The sequence below is a fragment of the Podarcis tiliguerta genome (genome assembly GCF_965153285.1).
Source record: "Podarcis tiliguerta genome assembly, chromosome: 8".
Taxonomy (NCBI): Eukaryota; Metazoa; Chordata; class Lepidosauria; order Squamata; family Lacertidae; genus Podarcis; species Podarcis tiliguerta.
The window spans coordinates 66,204,021-66,220,742 of NC_139541.1; the positions used below are offsets into that span (position 1 = coordinate 66,204,021).

Genomic DNA, 16,722 nt, shown 5'->3' on the forward strand with positions numbered 1-16,722 from the left:
CAAGTCCTAGGGTCTGTGGTTTAACCCACAGTGCCACCTGCATCCCTCCTTTATATATAATTTTTATCAAATTTTCTGTTTTACAATTTAGAATATTCATTTGGATAACAATATATCAATGACTTCCCTTCTTCTCTTTCCATGGTTCATTTTGCATATCATAGATCACTGCATATTTTATATAAACTAAACCATTCAGTATTCCATTGTTACTTCCATCAAAACTTATTTACACCATTGAATTTATCTTAAAGCTGCCAATGTTTTCAAGTGTGCACAAATACCCTCCATATATTCAACAAACATTTTCCAGTCTTCTTTAAATGAATGTTCTTCTTGTTCTCTTATTCTGTAGGTTAGATCCGCAAGCTGCGCATATTCCAACAGTTGCCATTCTGGCCAAATGCCTTTCTGTGTAGCACTTTAACATGTATACAAGCACTGAGGAGTGACGTCTGCCACTCCACAAAACATCAACCCTGTTGAAAATGACTTCCTTATGCCAGCATTAAGTAGGGCAGATGCAACTGACTGTGTGATTCTGCTAAAGATCTAAAACGCACAACAACATTTAGATATTTTGCCATCTGCTCAGTAACAAACGCATTGATCCCCTCAAGGAAGATACTCAGAAGGGCTTCTAAAGATTGTTCAGGAAACCATCTTACATCCTCTTATTATGTGACTCTGGAGTGGCTACATGGACAGTATGTCTTACGCAGAACAGTGTGGTGTAGTGATTAGTGTTGGACTAGGACCTGGGAGACCAAGGGTTAAATCCCCAGTCAGCCATGAAGCTCATGGGGTAGCCTTGGGCCAGTCACTCACTCTTAGCCTAAACTACCTTGCAGGGCTGTTGTGAGGATACAATGAAGAGGACTATGTGCACCAGGCATAGGCAAACTCGACCCTCCAGATGTTTTGGGACTACAACTCCCATCATCCCTGACCACTGATCCTGATAGCTAGGGATGATGGGAGTTGTAGTCCCAAAACATCTGGAGGGCCAAGTTTGCCTGTGCCTGGTGTATACCATCTTGAGCTCCTGGGAGGAAAGGTGGGATGCAAATGTAATAATACAGAAAATATCTCTGTCCCATCCACACCCAACTTCCAGTGTGACACACTGGGGGTTTGGACTGGGCCCTAAAATTAATGCATGGTATTAAACTAAGTTTTACTCAGAGTAGACCCATTGAAATGAATAAGCATGACTATGTTAGGTCCATTAATTTCATAATTTACTTATGTCTACTCTGAAGAAAACTTAATTGAATTACCATACAATAAATAGGTATTGATCCAGCACTAAGGTCCAGCAAGATTTTTCCTCCCTTCGACCCACTAGCATTCTCATTCCCTTGCAAACCTTCTCAGCTTTCCCCTAAACACGGAGCAATTCGCTAAATAAAAGTGGAAAGTCAGCCGTTCAGCCCCTTTCTGCCTTCCTAGTAGAACAGCATGAGTAGACAAGGACAATAGAGATTTTAAAAAAGACTGGGAACCATTTATGTTGTATTTATGGAACCAATGTAAAGAAATGGACTCACTAGTAGGTTTTGACTAAACACTTATAACTAACACAGTAAATATAGAAACTTTAAAGCTGAGTTTAAAGTGAGAAGAATATAACAATATTTAATTTAAAGACTATAATATTGAAGAACAGTATTGCAAGCAGGACAAGTTTATATGGGGGAGAAAAAACCAGAAGGCGAAGTTGAGGGAAGTCATGGGGGGGGGAGTGGGAAAATTAATTTGTTATTATTTGTTATGATATGATTGTGATAAAAATGTAAAACCAATAAAAAATATTTTTTTTTTTTTAAAAAAGAACAGCATGAGTATTTTAGACTGGGGATTTAACCATTCATTCCTTGCAGCATGTTCGCATCCCACTAAAAGAAAGTCTTGCTCCTTGGGGAGGAAGGTGCACACGTTGCGAAAATATAAGAAAGAAACTGCCAAACCCTTCGATTTATACTGCACGGCAACATTTCGGATTTCCCCGTCGGCCTGACAAGTCGATTCTGCTCAGCAACATCAGCACCAGTGAGAGGAGGAATGAATTTCTCCCAAATGGCCGTGGCACTTTCCTGACACGCAAGCCACCTCCTGAACTCCCATCTCTATTTGACTGAGCAATCGCAGCGCAAAAATGATGGATGGAAAAGCCTTGGGTTGTCAGGTGGATCAGTGGTTCGAGAAGGGCGTGCACTCGGTATGATTACAGAGGTAATTACCTGTGAAAGGTGTCCGACTTCCAGGTAAAAGCAGATGATGAATGCATTCCATCCAACCCAAAGCACGAGCCACACTGCATACTGGAGAGAAGGAGAGAAAGGGGCAGAGTGACAGTTAACAATATACTGTGGGGTGAGCTGCTCTAAAGACATGTTCTGGCTCTCCATCAGTCTGGGTTTTTTTGTGTGTTTTTTTCAGGGGGAGCCACCATGGTGTAGCGGTTAGAGCAGGGGTCAGCAAACTTTTTCAGCAGGGGGCCGGTCCACTGTCCCTCAGACCTTGTGAGGGGCCGGACTATTTTTTTTTTGGGGGGGGAGAACGAATTCCCATGCCCCACACATAACCCAGCAGTGGCGTAGCGAGGGGGTGCAGGGGGGCCCGGCTGCACTGGGTGCAACATCTGGGGGGGGGGCGCTCGCACTCACAGCTCTCTGCCCCTACCTGGCTCACTCACTCTCTCTCACTGCAGTGCTGCCTGTGCGAATCCGATCCGAGCCGCCGGGTCGCCGCCCACTGTGGAGGGGAGGGTGCCAGGCGTGCGGTGCGGTGCGGAGAGAGAGCGAGGGACTATCTAGGGGAGGGACAGTGCAGCAGGGGGGGGGGGCGCAAATTACTTGCCTTGCCCCGGGTGCTGACAACCCTCGCTACGCCACTGTAACCCAGAGGTGCATTTTAAATAAAAGGACACATTCTACTCATGTAAAAACACCAGGCAGGCCCCACAAATAACCCAGAGATGCATTTTAAATAAAAGGACACATTCTACTCATGGAAAAACACGCTGATTCCCAAACCATCTGCAGGCTGGATTTAGAAGTTGATTGGGCCGGATCTGGCCCCCGGGCCTTAGGTTGCCTACCCATGGGTTAGAGTGTTGAACTGAGTCCTGGGAGACTGGGGTTCTAATCCCCACTCAGCTACAAAGCTCAGTGGGTGATCCTCGGGCATTCACTGCCTCTCACCCTAGCCTACCTCACAGGGTTGTAGCAACCGAAGATTGTGAACTTGGATAAGCTCAAGCAAGCCAGACTTCATCCATTAATGAACATCTGCCCCAGCCTTGTGTTGTAAGATCCAATGACCTTTCCCCGCTTCAAATCCCAACACAGATTATGTTTCTCATGAAGCGGCTATTGGCAAGTTTAAATATTTATCCTATTCCTTCCCTCAGGATCCATTGGTACTTGGAACCAGAACTCAGTGAGACTTTCTCTGGAGAGGAGAAATACATTTGTGTGGCTGTCCTCAGCACGGATCATGGGGAGACAGCACACCCTAAGGACAAATCTGCAAGGATTTACTTCAGCTTGAATAGTGAAAACTGCAACCCCAACTTTTGATTTCTCAGCTTTCTGATCTGGTGGGAGCTGGAGTCAAAACCACTCTGAGCTTGTTGTTGTTGTCAAAACCACTCTGAGGTTGTTGTTGTTGTTTTACAGTCAGGAGATTACCTCGTGTTGAATACGCTTCGAGGTGAGCGCGTTCGAGTTGCGCTCCTCAGCAACCCGGAAGTAACGGAGTGCATTACTTCCGGGTTTCGCTGCTTGCACATGCGCAGACGCTCAAAATGATGTCACGCGCATGCGCAGAAGCGGCAAAAAGAGACGTGTGCGTGCGCAGATGTGACGTCACTACTTACGTTTACTTCTAGGTGCAAACGGGGCTCTGGAACAGATCCCGTTTGTATCTAGAGGTACCACTGTATATATTTATTTCATAAAATGTATGCAACACCTGGAGGGCCACATATTCCCCATCCCTGTTGCTGGGGCTGTTGGAAGTCCAAACAACATCGGTGGGAGTGGGTTCCAAAATGGCTATTCCTGGCTATCCATTGTACTTACCAGTATGAGGTATTTGGATCTGTACTGAATGGTGCCAAAGACACCCAGGATGACAGCCATGATGTGTAAAAAATTAGCCAGGATGGGCACCCACTGGTAACCCAGAAAGTCGAATATTTGCCTCTCCAGGGCTGCGATCTGTAAGAGAGGGAGAGGGGAAGGGTGAGGACAGAGCAGAGGCTTACTCATTCTGCGGCATCTCTCAGAACATGCCCCTACCACATACACACACCAAAAAAAGTAGCAAAGTTACAGGCACATAATTAATGAGAAATCCCACAGACTATTAGTTACAGACAGAGATGTTGGAGTGATTCATTGGCCAGTGTCGAGCAAATACATCACAGCGCAAGAGGATTCATTAGGAATAATCACGGTCTGAAGGGAGGTGTGAGCACAGGAAAGATATAAAAGGGTAAGCAAGATCAAAAGATGAGGGAAGCACTCCAATTACATGGGGAGGAAGGGAAGGAAACAGGGAGCTAATGCTTTGTATCTCTTGTGGACCCCCCCCCCCACCTTAGCAAACGGCTTCAGAAAGCAACAGGGGATATGGCCAAATGAATTTCAGTCATGACAAATGTAAGGTTCTGCACTTAGGCAGGAAGAAGCAGCTGCAAAAATATAAGATGAGGGACACCTGTCTTGCCAGTAGTAAATGTGAAAAGAATCTTAGTAGACCACAGGCTTAACGTGAGTCAACAGTGTGATGCAGCAATGATGTGTACTGAAGGGGTGTGGTCAGGACCAAATGTCACACAACATAATACAGTGGTACCTTGGGTTACAAATGCTTCAGGTTACAGACTCCGCTAACCCAGAAATAGTACCTTGGGTTAAGAACTTTGCTTCAGGATAAGAACAGAAATTGCACAGCAGCGGTAGCGGGAGGCTCCATTAGCTAAAGTGGTCCTTCAGGCTAAGAACAGTTTCAGGTTAAGAACGGACCTCCAGAATGAATTAAGTTCTTAACCCAAGGTACCACTGTACTCACTTCTTTCAAAGACAGCATGGCAAGTTAGCTCAAAGCAGATGATAGCACAGGTTCAATATTTATTTAGTTAACTTGCTCCACTGAACATTTTCACAAATTATCTGTCTTACTGAATAAGATAGAACAGGTTGCATCTGCACCGGATTTGAAATTATTATTTTTTACTTCTGGAAGTGTTTTCACTTATGGAATTGTTTTCACTTACGAAATTGCTTTTAGTTGTATATGATATCATCTTGATACATGAAATTATGCTATTGTTTTTATTGCTGATCCTTTTATTGTGATATCACTCTGAGATATGAAAAGTGAATCACAAATTTAATTATATAAATAACTGAAGTCCAATTCTCTAGTCCTTCATTACAAAGGAAGAACATTACAGAGGAAGAACTAGAGGGCTGACCTTTATTATCCATAAAAGAGGAATACGTCAAAATCCAAAATTTATCACATTGCATCACCTCTACAACCTACCCTGCTTCTCAATTGCATGGATTTCCAAGCCAGCTAACAATATGATAAAACCATCAACATAAAATGAGCAAGCAAATCAAGAACAAAAACTCAATTCTAGTTCAGTAAATGTAAAGGGACCCCTGACCATTACGTCCAGTCGTGGCCGACTCTGGGGTTGTGGCGCTCATCTCACTTTATTGGCCAAGGGAGCCGGCGTACAGCTTCCGGGTCATGTGGCCAGCATGACTAAGCCGCTTCTGGCAAACCAGAGCAGTGCACGGAAACGCCGCTTACCTTCCCACTGGAGCGGTGCCTATTTATCTACTTGCACTTTGATGTGCTTTCAAACTGCTAGGTTGGCAGGAGCAGGGACCGAGCAACGGGAGCTCACCCCGTCATGGGGATTCGAACCACCGACCTTCTGATCGGCAAGCCCTAGGCTCTGTGGTTTAACCCACAGCGCTACCCGCGTCTAGTTCAGTATCACACACCAAACCCCATTTAAAAGCCAGAATCCCTAATTCAGCCTGGTAGCTCACTGGATGGCCTGGGACCAGTCAATGTCCCTCAGCCTAACCCACCTCACAGGATTGTTGTGAGGATAAAAGGTGGAGGGGGAGAAATATGTAAGGCCACCTTGAGCTACAAGGAGAAAAGATGGGACCCAGCAACAGAAAAAGAAGCCTGACAGATGGACAAAAAAGGAGGGTTTTCAAAGACAAGGTGCCAGGACTGAAAGGTTGCCACCTGCTTCACTTGAGAAGGTGGGACAACCACGAGCAGGGCCTCCAACACAAGCAAGATGTTTTTGAGGTCCACCAGGGAAGAGGTGCTTCAGGCAAAACAAGTCACCAGAGGCCACCCCAGGTACCCGGTTTGGGTCCTGAAATCTTAGGGTCTCGGATGCTCCTGACTTGGCAACCCTAGGTACAATAATATATTTTAATAATAATAAACCCTGTGATCTAGTCAATGCACCAACTCTATACTATTTTATGATGGCAGAGACAAAACTGTCTATTTCCTAAAGCTGGGAACCATTGCAGGTCTGTGGGCTGTATCTGCTCCCATCATACAAGGAAAAGCAAGTTGAAAATTACATTAAAGAGTTTTATTCCAAAAGCTCCGAATGGCTGTGGAGAGGGTGGGGGCATCTGGCGTGGTGGTCTGTGTTCAATAGGGCCATTAAGAACCTAATTAGCCTAATCTGGAAGGTGAAGCCGCCTGCACCAGTGATTTATGGCCACTTGTCAAGCTGCTCTCCAGAGGATGGTTGGGTTAGAGGGGAGGGAGGGAGGGTACACAGAAGATTCTGGTTGTCATAGTGGCTTAATGCAGCGGGCTGTGATGAACCGATGACAGGGACGCAAGGATCCCCTTTCTATTTATGGGGGGAAATTTTAAAAAGTACAGTGGTACCCCGCAAGACGAATGCCTCGCAAGACGAAAAACTCGCTAGATGAAAGAGTTTTCCGTTTTTTGAGTCGTTCCACAAGACGAATTTCCCTATGGGCTTGCTTCGCAAGACGAAACGTCTTGCGAGTTCTTGCGAGTTTTTTTCCTTTTTCTTAAAGCCGCTAAGCCGCTAATAGCCGTGCTTCGCAAGACGAAAAAACCGCAAGACGAAGAGAGTCACGGAACAGATTAATTTCGTCTTGCGGGGCACCACTGTATCAGAAGAACTAGTAATATACAGAAAATTAAGTGTTGCATCCACTGCAGTGCCAACTGGGTGTTGCTGGCACAATGGGACTTCGGTTTCCTTTCCTCCCTGTGCAACCCCCAAAACTGCTGCAGAGGGTCCCCAAACTCTCTAGACATGATTCTGATGGGTGTCCTGGAGGACATAGGATAGGATGGTCAGTTGAGCCCACAGAAGTCCTTTGCACCATTGCTGGATATGGCCAAGCGCTATGTTTGTCTGATAACAGCAGCAAGGTCACTTATCCTTTCTAAAGTCTAGGCTGCCACTAGTATCTGCTGTCTGCCTTCCAGATTTCACGTCGACTGCCTGTGTCAGGGCTGAGCCCAGAGCCAGGAATGAAGAGCTAAGTCAGCACCAAAGGGGAAAAAGGCAAGGTAAGGTCAAGGAGCAAGCCAGACAAGGCCAGCACTAGACTTCAGGAGGTCCTTGCCATGGTGTTTGTTCTGCCCACTTCCCAACCAGGTGAGGTATAGTCCTACCTGGACAATGGAACTATAAAATCAATACATTTCAAAGTTCTGCGGGTGGGGCATTACACATTGAATAACTTAAGATAGCGGCCAGTCACCAAGGATGGGAGCTGAACTTGGCTCCCCTTAAAAAATGGCACTGTTGCCCACTGCTGAAAAGCATCCATGACCCTGGCACAGAGGGCAGTAGATTGGGCCTGTCAGCTACCCAAGTTGGCTAACCATTGGTGTGGAGCCATTAAGTCAGAACCAAGGACAGCGGAATACACCAGAAATCAGGAAGGCCTTGTTGCTCAGGAGAGGCTAAATTAAAACAGGAAGCCCTCTTAATGCTCCTTCCTGTCCAGAAGGACCCGGGAGGTCTGGTAGGTCCATGACCTGATGGCACTTCACTGAGAAGCTGTCTCCTGCAGTTCAAAGGTTCGTAAATCAGTTCAACTGTCCACAGATTCTAGCAGTTCCTGACTGTAGACTTCCTTTGATATACAGTGGTACCTCGGGCTATATACGCTGCAGGTTAAATTCGGTTCAGGTTACAGACTCCGCTAACCCAGAAATATTACCTCAGGTTAAGAACTTTGCTTCAGGATGAGAACAGAAATCTTGTTCCCGCGGCGTGGCAGCAGCAGGAGGCCCCATTAGCTAAAGTGGTGCTTCAGGTTAAGAACAGTTTCAGGTTAAGTACGGACCTCCGGAACGAATTAAGTACTTAACCTGAGGTACCACTGTACAGTGGTACCTCTGGATATGAACGGGATCCGTTCCGGAGCCCTGTTCACATCCTGAAGTAAACGCAACCCGTGTCTGCACGTGCAAGGTTCGCGATTTGCCGCTTCCGCGCATGCGCGTGATGTCATTTTGCACATGCGCGAGCGGCGAAACCTGGAAGTAACGCATTCCGTTACTTCTGGGTCACCACGGAGTGCAACTTGAAAGCGCTCAACCTGAAGCAACTTCAACCCAAGGTATGACTGTACTGCTTGTATTAGGACTCACTGTTGATGATCCACAGATGTCACCTTGTGTCACCATCATCCTGTTACAAACTTCTGTTTACCGATGGTCTGATAACTAGATACAAATAAACGAATCTGATCTACTTGGTTACATTATTTGTCTTTGGAAGAATCATTGCTCAGGTGAGCCACAATCACTCCATGCATTTTAAAGAACTCTGATACCACTTTGAGCAGTTGCAGATTCCCCCAAAGAATCCTGGGAACTGTAGTTCGTTAAGGGTGCTAAAAACTGTTAGGAGACCCATATTCCCTTCACAGAACTACAATTCCCAGTGTTCTCTGTGAACAGGGATTGATTGCTAAACCACCCTGGAAATTGTAACTTTGGGAAGCGAATAGGGGCCTCCCAACTCTCAGCACTCTGAACAAACTACAGCTTCCAGAATTCTTTAGGGGAAGTCATGATTTTTTAAAAGTGGCATCATAGTGCTTTAAATGTATGATGTGACTGTGGCCTTAGTCTATCAATGTTTACATTTATATCTTGCCTTTTTCCCATAATGGATGTCAGTGGAGTTCCCACTGAGGTGTTGACCAGACCTGCTTAGCTTCAGCAACATGGCTGCGTCATTGTCCTTTAGACCACACACTGGGACAAGCTTAATACAGCCTTTAGGACAGGAGAGAGTAGAAAGTGGATCAGAATCTCCTGGTACAGCTCTGTGAAATTTGCAGTACATAGTCAAGAGCTTCTGATCCTCTGTTGTTTAACAGCAGCAATGATAAAAAACTTCCACCCTCTTTCCTAAATTAAAGTAAAGGGTAAAGGGACCCCTGACCATTAGGTCCAGTTGTGGCCGACTCTGGGGTTGTGGCGCTCATCTCACTTTATTGGCCAAGGGAGCCGGCGTACAGCTTCCAGGTCATGTGGCCAGCATGACTAAGCTGCTTCTGGCGAACCAGAGCAGCGCACGGAAACGCAGTTTACCTTCCTGCCGGAGCAGTACCTATTTATCTACTTGCACTTTGACGTGCTTTCGAACTGCTAGGTTGGCAGGAGCAGGGACCGAGCAACGGGAGCTCACCCCGTCGCGGGGGCTCGAACCGCTGACCTACTGATCAACAAGTCCTAGGCTCTATGGTTTAACCCACAGCGCCACCCGCATCCCCTTTCCTAAATTAGCCTGCTGGAAAAAACATGGAGGGGAAAAACAGGAGAGGATTTCTGTAAAAGAGAACTATAAGTTTTGTTATGGGACTGAAAACTAACTCCTGTGTTGAACATGAGCTCTCATAGATGCAATTCTGTAATTCTCTCATCCTTCTTTCTTTCTCTCTCATCCCTCAAGCAACTATTGTGCAGCTGGCTTTGGTTGAAAGAACTTAAAATTCTAGGGCGGGGGGAGCAAAACCTGCAAGGCCTGAAGTCTCCCTCTCATTGTTTAAGGATGTTGAAATAGACCTGGAGCTTACAACTTTGTAATTCACAATTTCATAAACTAGCAGTTAGCTTGTTTCTGTGCTTTGAAGGCATTTCAGGTCCCTGCAAGTTGACAGCTGATTGCTAAATGTTCCAGAGAGGAGCAGCTTAGCAGCTCTGCTTGGTATAAATCATCGGTACCAGTACGAAGATGGGGAGGTCAAGTCAGATCTGAGTGAATGTATGATACAGTGGCTTCTACACCTGTCTAATGGGTTGCCCAGGCAGGCAGAAGCTCAGCTCAAACCACAGACTGAAAGAATGCAATAAGCTCTGAAGTTAAGAGGGGTGTTTGTGTGTGTGTGTGTGTGTGTGTGTGTGTGTGTGTGTACATAAGTGTTCTGCTAGATCAAAGCCATTACTGCAACAAACCAGCTTCAGTTTCTGCTTACGACAGTACAAAATGGCCATATAAACAATAATTAGCAGAGTCCTGAGATAACATAGTATTGGCAGTGGGAACGGGGGAGAGTTGTAAACTACAGAAACAGAAACCAAGGGAATTTTAAGACAGTTGTTCATTGCTGGGATGCTTTGCCAATGCATTTCCATAATTTGATTTCCCATCACACCAGTTCTCAGTGTTTGAAGACTGGAAGCAACATACATGAATGGAACGCATTGGGAGGGAAAATGTTAGAGGCAACGCTAGATCCACGGCGTATGGTGATCCAGTGACTTTCTACATTATGGGTTGGACACAAAGATTGCCTTCTCCTAATTGAAAAAGGCCTCCTGTCAGATGAAGGGAACCCTCAAATTGCAGGACTGTGCTTGTATTTATGAGAGTACCCCAAGAACAATGCTACTAAAGATGAGCAGTGGAGAAAGAAGATGCAGACATCTCTACTGTTGGCTTAAGGAACCTAGTGTTTGCCCTCCAGATGTTGCTGGACTTCAACTCCCAGCAGCCCAGCCAGCATGGCCAATGATTAGGAATTATGGGAGTTGCAGCCCAACAGCATGCTGGCTCCCTGGTACTGCTCTACAGTTTACCTAACCTGTGTGATTCTCAAGTCATAAGCCTGCCTTTCCATAACAGGCATACATAGGCCTTTGATGGAAGAGCAGCAGCTCATGTTTTGCATGCTAAACTGTACAAGGCCCAGTCCCTGGGATGCCCAGGGATAGCCAAAAAAGATGCCTGTCTGAAACCCTAAGCTTCTGCCAGTCAAAGCCCTTGATGCTGCAATACAGTCAACCAGCCACTTTGTCTAAAACTCCAAGTCCATTTGTTATTCCATGTCCATGCTATCGCTACTGCTCAGCACCAGAGCAACCTTGAGATTAATTGCACCCCAATGGACTATTATCCTTGAGCTGTGCTATTTCATTTGCCCTATGCCTTGGGCTCGGTGGGGGATTTCATTTAATTAAACTGCACTGGAACTGACATTTCCAAAGCAACAAACCTTCTGGAGCCACCAAAGAGATGCCATGTGCAGTCTCAGCCTCCAAAAACTCTGCTCAACAGGGGTGGCATTAACCCTCAAACTGCCTCACTGGAGCCCCAGCAATCTAACAGGAAGGAAGTTCACTAATAAGAGCTGGAACATGACGATATGCTAACCCAGCCCTTACCCAGTCCTGTTCAATGTATCCATGAGGCTGTTGAGCAAAATGATATGATTTGAAGTGAATTACCATTCCTGTGCTGATACATTGCTTTCCTCCTGAAACATCAGTGTCACAGTCTTGGTTCTAGTTCTGAAGCAGCCTTCCCCAATCTTATGCCCTCCAGATGTTTTGGACTACAACTGCTAGCACCCCTGACCATTGGACGTGCTGGTGGGGGCTGATGGGAATCATGATCCAGGCCATCTGGAGGTCTACAGGTTGGTAAGATGATGAAAGCTGAACCCAAAACAAAGATCATCAGATCTTATGACAGGAGGCTGGGACTGATATTCATTAATTGACTCAGTTTGGCTTCTTTGAGTTTATCCAACTTCACAATCTGGGGTTGCTGCTAGGGATGAGCAAATCAGTTTTATAATTCTACTTTCATACTGACGTGAACTCTCTCAGCTTTACCACTTTTCACTAATGTTTTGTAAATGCATTTATTACATCTGCATATGATCACTTCATTCAGTACACTAGATGCCACTGTTGTGCATTCTGTGAAACTCTGAATGTACATCACAATATTCAGATGCCCCTTAGCTTATTTTTAATACATTGTGACCCACGCTGAGCACTTGGAAATAAACAAAGAGTAACAGTTCGATGTTCTAATCTGGCTGATATAGGCTTCCCTTTGTCAGCCTTTATAGAGGAGGTGATATTCAGGAACCTCCATCAATTGAAGGGGTGAAACTGACCGGAATTCTGCTTTTGGCCAAACCTCTCTGTGACACCCCGAAGAAAATAGGAGGAGATCAGGCAAAACCCTTCACCACTCTTTTGAGTCCCTGTTAGTCAATGCCCCAGCTAAATATCTTATGCTGATGCAAAAATACTTTGGATATTGCTGTTATTATGACACAATTAAAAGGCTGGGGGCTTCATTGTCACCCAAGCAAAGAGAGAGTCCGTGCTTGTACACATGCTGCAAACCAGTTTTCTCAAAGCAGGAAATTAGGTTTGTCTGGCATGATTTGTTCTTAATAAATCTATGCTGGCTACTGATAATAATCCCTCTGTTTCCGCAGGGCGATTACCAGTTAATTGTTTTTATTTGCACTATCATTTTTGCAACGGGGTGTCATACAGCTGGTTTGTACATGGCGTTAAACGATCTTTTAATATAAACTATGCTTTAAGCAGGGGCGCGGGTGGCGCTGTGGGTAAAACCTCAGTGCCTAGGACTTGCTGATCGCATGGTCGGCAGTTCGAATCCCCGCGGCGGGGTGAGCTCCTGTCTTTCAGTCCCAGCTCCTGCCCACCTAGCAGTTTGAAAGCACCCCTAAGTGCAAGTAGATAAATAGGTACCGCTTTATAGCGGGAAGGTAAACGGCGTTTCCGTGTGCTGCGTTAGTGCTGGCTCGCCAGAGCAGCTTCGTCACGCTGGCCACATGACCCGGAAGTGTCTCCGAACAGCGCTGGCCCCCGGCCTCTTAAGTGAGATGGGTGCACAACCCTAGAGTCGGACACAACTGGCCCGTACGGGCAGGGGTACCTTTACCTTTACCTATACTTTAAGCAAGCACGAGCGCTCTGCTTCTCCCTTGGCTCTTGACCGCTTCATGCAAGAGAGGAGAGGTGAAGCTCCTGTTTTGCATTCAGAAGGTCCCTGGTTCAATGCCTGGTATCTCCAGGTAAGACTGGGAAAACCCTGGTGAGCTTCTGTGACTCCTGAGCCAGAAGCCACCTAGAGTGGCTGGGGCAATCCAGTCAGATAGGCAGGTTATAAATAAATTAATTACTATTGTTATTATGGAATAGGAGATCACTGTTGTCGTGGGAGAAATGTTGGGAGGGTATGGAGCTTGCTGCCAGTCAGCATTTATAATATTGTACTAAATGGTCATGAGTGGAAGTCACCCTTGCCTTATGCTGGAAAGACCCTCCCAGCAGGAAGATGCAAACGGATTGCTTAATTTGATTTAAATTAAGGTGTCTATACTTCCTGATTATCGCTTTCTTTAGTAACTGCACTTAAGCCGCTGACAATTAAGCTTCCCTTAACTTGCAGGTGACGTTTTTTCATGCATGAATACTAATGTGCTCATGCATTAATGCAACGGGTGCTAGACAAGCAAGCAGCAAGGATGCTCCCCCCTTTCACATTGAGGCCTCAAGTTGAACATATGAAGCTATGTTATACACTGAGGTCCATTTTTATCTATTCATGACCGGCAAGTAGATCTCCAAGGACTTTCTGAGCCCTGCTACCTGTGACCCTTTGCTCAGGGACAGGGCACCTGTGGCTCTCCAATGTTGAATTACAACTCCTATCAGCCCCAGCCAGCATGGCCAATGGGAGTTGTGCAAAGGCTGCCAACATAGCATCAGTGTGTCTACTAGCACCTCCTATGGTGCAAGCAAACAGTCTCTTTCGATATCCCCACAGAAATCCAGGGTGCACAAGAGACTGAATGCTCTTCTTAGCTCCCATCTGCACTGGTTCAGCCTCTCTTGCATTGAACACGTGCCCCTAAAGCAAGCCCACATCGTTTTGTGGTTCTGCCATGTGGTAGCCATTTTGTGGTACGTCTCTCTCACACACACACGTCAGCCATTTTGTGCTGCGCCACAGCCTATGCTGGGTTGGCAAACCTCCCACTCTCGCCTCAGCAATCCCACAGCACTTCCCACAACAGTTGGCTATGGCAAAGTTTAAAACCAATTACTTGATTAAGGTAATTAAGATTTATGCTCTAATTAATCTTGTCAATGGAGGTGGGGATTTTTTTTTTTAACCACATCCTTTAAATATCACAAGCTATAACATATATTTAAAAACTACTAGTAGTAGTAGTACTGGTAACAGGCACCACATCAGAAGAGGTATTCTATGCTGTGTGAGAGAAAATGTGTTCCTCTTCTAAGGCTACCTCTACACTATATATTTAAAGCACTATGATACCACTTTAAACACTCACGATTTATGCCAAAGAATTATGGGAGCTGTAGTTTAAGAGAGTTATTGGGAGACCCCTTGTCTCCTCACAGTGCCACAACTCTCAAGAATGCATTAGCAACCAATCCCTCTTCACAGGGAACTCTGGGAACTGTAGTTGTGTGGTGAGAATATAGGTCTCCTAACAGCTCTCAGCACCCGTAACAAACTACAGCTCCCAGAATTCTTTGGAGGAAGCCATGACCATTTAAAGTACCATATTTTTCCATGTATAACACTCCCCCATGTATAAGATGCCCCCTATTTTTGGGCACTCTAAATTAAGAAAATGGGGGGAGATTGCCCAGAGTTGTTGAGCTTTTTTAGGGGGGGATGCAGAAATTCGCTCACCCATATGACCTGCGCTGCCACTAGCACGCATTGCAATAGCCGCTTATCATCTGGCCACTCGTCGGCAGAAGCAGCCAATCACCCGCCAAATTACCGCAGCAACGGCCAATCAACACCAGCCCTTGACGCAGCCACCAATAACACGCCCAATAGCCACTGACAATCTCCGGCTCATGGCAGCAGCCAATCACATGTGTCCCCTATGGACTATCCCGTGTATAAGATGACCCCAATTTTTTTACCTTATTTCTAAATAAAGAAAACCTCATCTTATACATGGAAAAGTACGGTAGTGCTTTAAGTGCTTTAAATGAATTGTGTGACTGCAGTCGTAAGCCTCAATCCTATACCCACCTTGTTCCTATCGATTTATTTGTAAATATATTTGTATACCACCGTGTCATAAAAGATTTGTCAGAGCAGGGTTCCCCCCCCCACTAGTAGGAACATAAAACCATACAATAAAAACCATTAAAGAAGGTGGGGTTTTTTTTGGAAAACATCAATTAACTGTTGTGGAAATAAATGAAATGTGTGTGTATTGGTGGGGGGCACATTCTGTGGAAAAAATAAAGCCCTGGGGGTGGGAGGGGGAGGGAATTCCTGCTTTGGAAGTTGTCCACTGTCACCACCCCTTCACTGCGCCTGACGATAGTGACCCGTGGTACCAGCAAGCATGTGTACACACACACGCACTTGACATCGACGTGCAGACAAAAGCCCTTTGTGTGCTCGAAGAAGTGGGCTGCAGCCTACACACTCCAAGTATAATGATCAAAGGGCTCCCGGCTCCCCCTGCCCCAGCCGCGTCTGCAGAGGATCCGGGCCCTCTCTGCTGCCTTTTGTTCGCCTCTTTGAATTAAATATAATTAGCTGCGGCAGCCTGCAGAAAGATATTCGGTTTGTATTTGCACAGGGAGATTCTTACTGATCCAGCCCTCCCTCCTTCCCTCTGAAGTAAGGTGTGTGTGTGTGTGTGTGTGTGTGTGTGTGTGTGTGTGTGTTCAGCCTGCTTTTCTTCCACAAAACTTTGGTGAGGTCTGCCCATATCTGTCCTGGCATTGATGCCTGGCATTGAGTCAGACCATTTGTGCATGCAGCTTAGTTTTGTCTATGCCAGTTGTCTCCAACTGGTCCACTCTTAAGATGCACCTCTGACTCACAATCTACAAAGTGGGACTCCCTTTTCACATTTTTCATTTCAGTTTATACTTACCGTATTTTTCTGTGTATAACATGCCCCCATTTTGGGGGACTCCAAATTTAGAAAATGGCGGGAGATTGCCCAGAGTTGTTGAGCTTTGGGTGGGTGGGTGGGACACAGAGCTGTTCAGCTTTTTTAAGGGCAGATCGTATCATATGCCCCCTCGCCGACAGAAGACACCAATCGCCCACCCAATTGCCGCAGTGACAGCCAATCAACATCAGCCCCAATAACATGCCCAATAGCCACTGACAATCTCCAGCTCGTGACAGCAACCAATCCCATGCCCCTCCCATGCACTATCCATGTGTAAGATGACCCCCAATTTTTAACATAATTTTAAAAGAAAAAAGCCTCGTCTTATACACTGAAAAGTACGGTAATAATGCTAATAAGGCACACTGTTAATCCTAAAACGGCAATTCACAGAGCAGTGTACCTTAGGCGT

The 16,722-nt window shown here is 45.8% G+C and overlaps 1 protein-coding gene across 3 annotated transcripts in view; it reads right to left on the bottom strand.

Annotated features, from left to right (window-relative positions):
• NKAIN1 (sodium/potassium transporting ATPase interacting 1) overlaps positions 1-16,722 on the bottom strand; it is a gene marked incomplete at its 3' end in the record, with an annotated part of 62,580 nt that overhangs the window by 20,964 nt on the left and 24,894 nt on the right. For all 3 annotated transcript variants that reach the window (XR_014514791.1, XM_083456197.1, XM_083456198.1), the window contains exons 2-3: positions 4,089-4,226; positions 2,244-2,324 (exon numbers count right to left, since the gene is read on the bottom strand). Coding sequence is in view for 2 of the 3 variants with exons in the window: in XM_083456197.1 (XP_083312323.1) it covers positions 2,244-2,324; positions 4,089-4,226 (219 nt within the window). The remainder of the gene's footprint in view (positions 1-2,243; positions 2,325-4,088; positions 4,227-16,722) is intronic.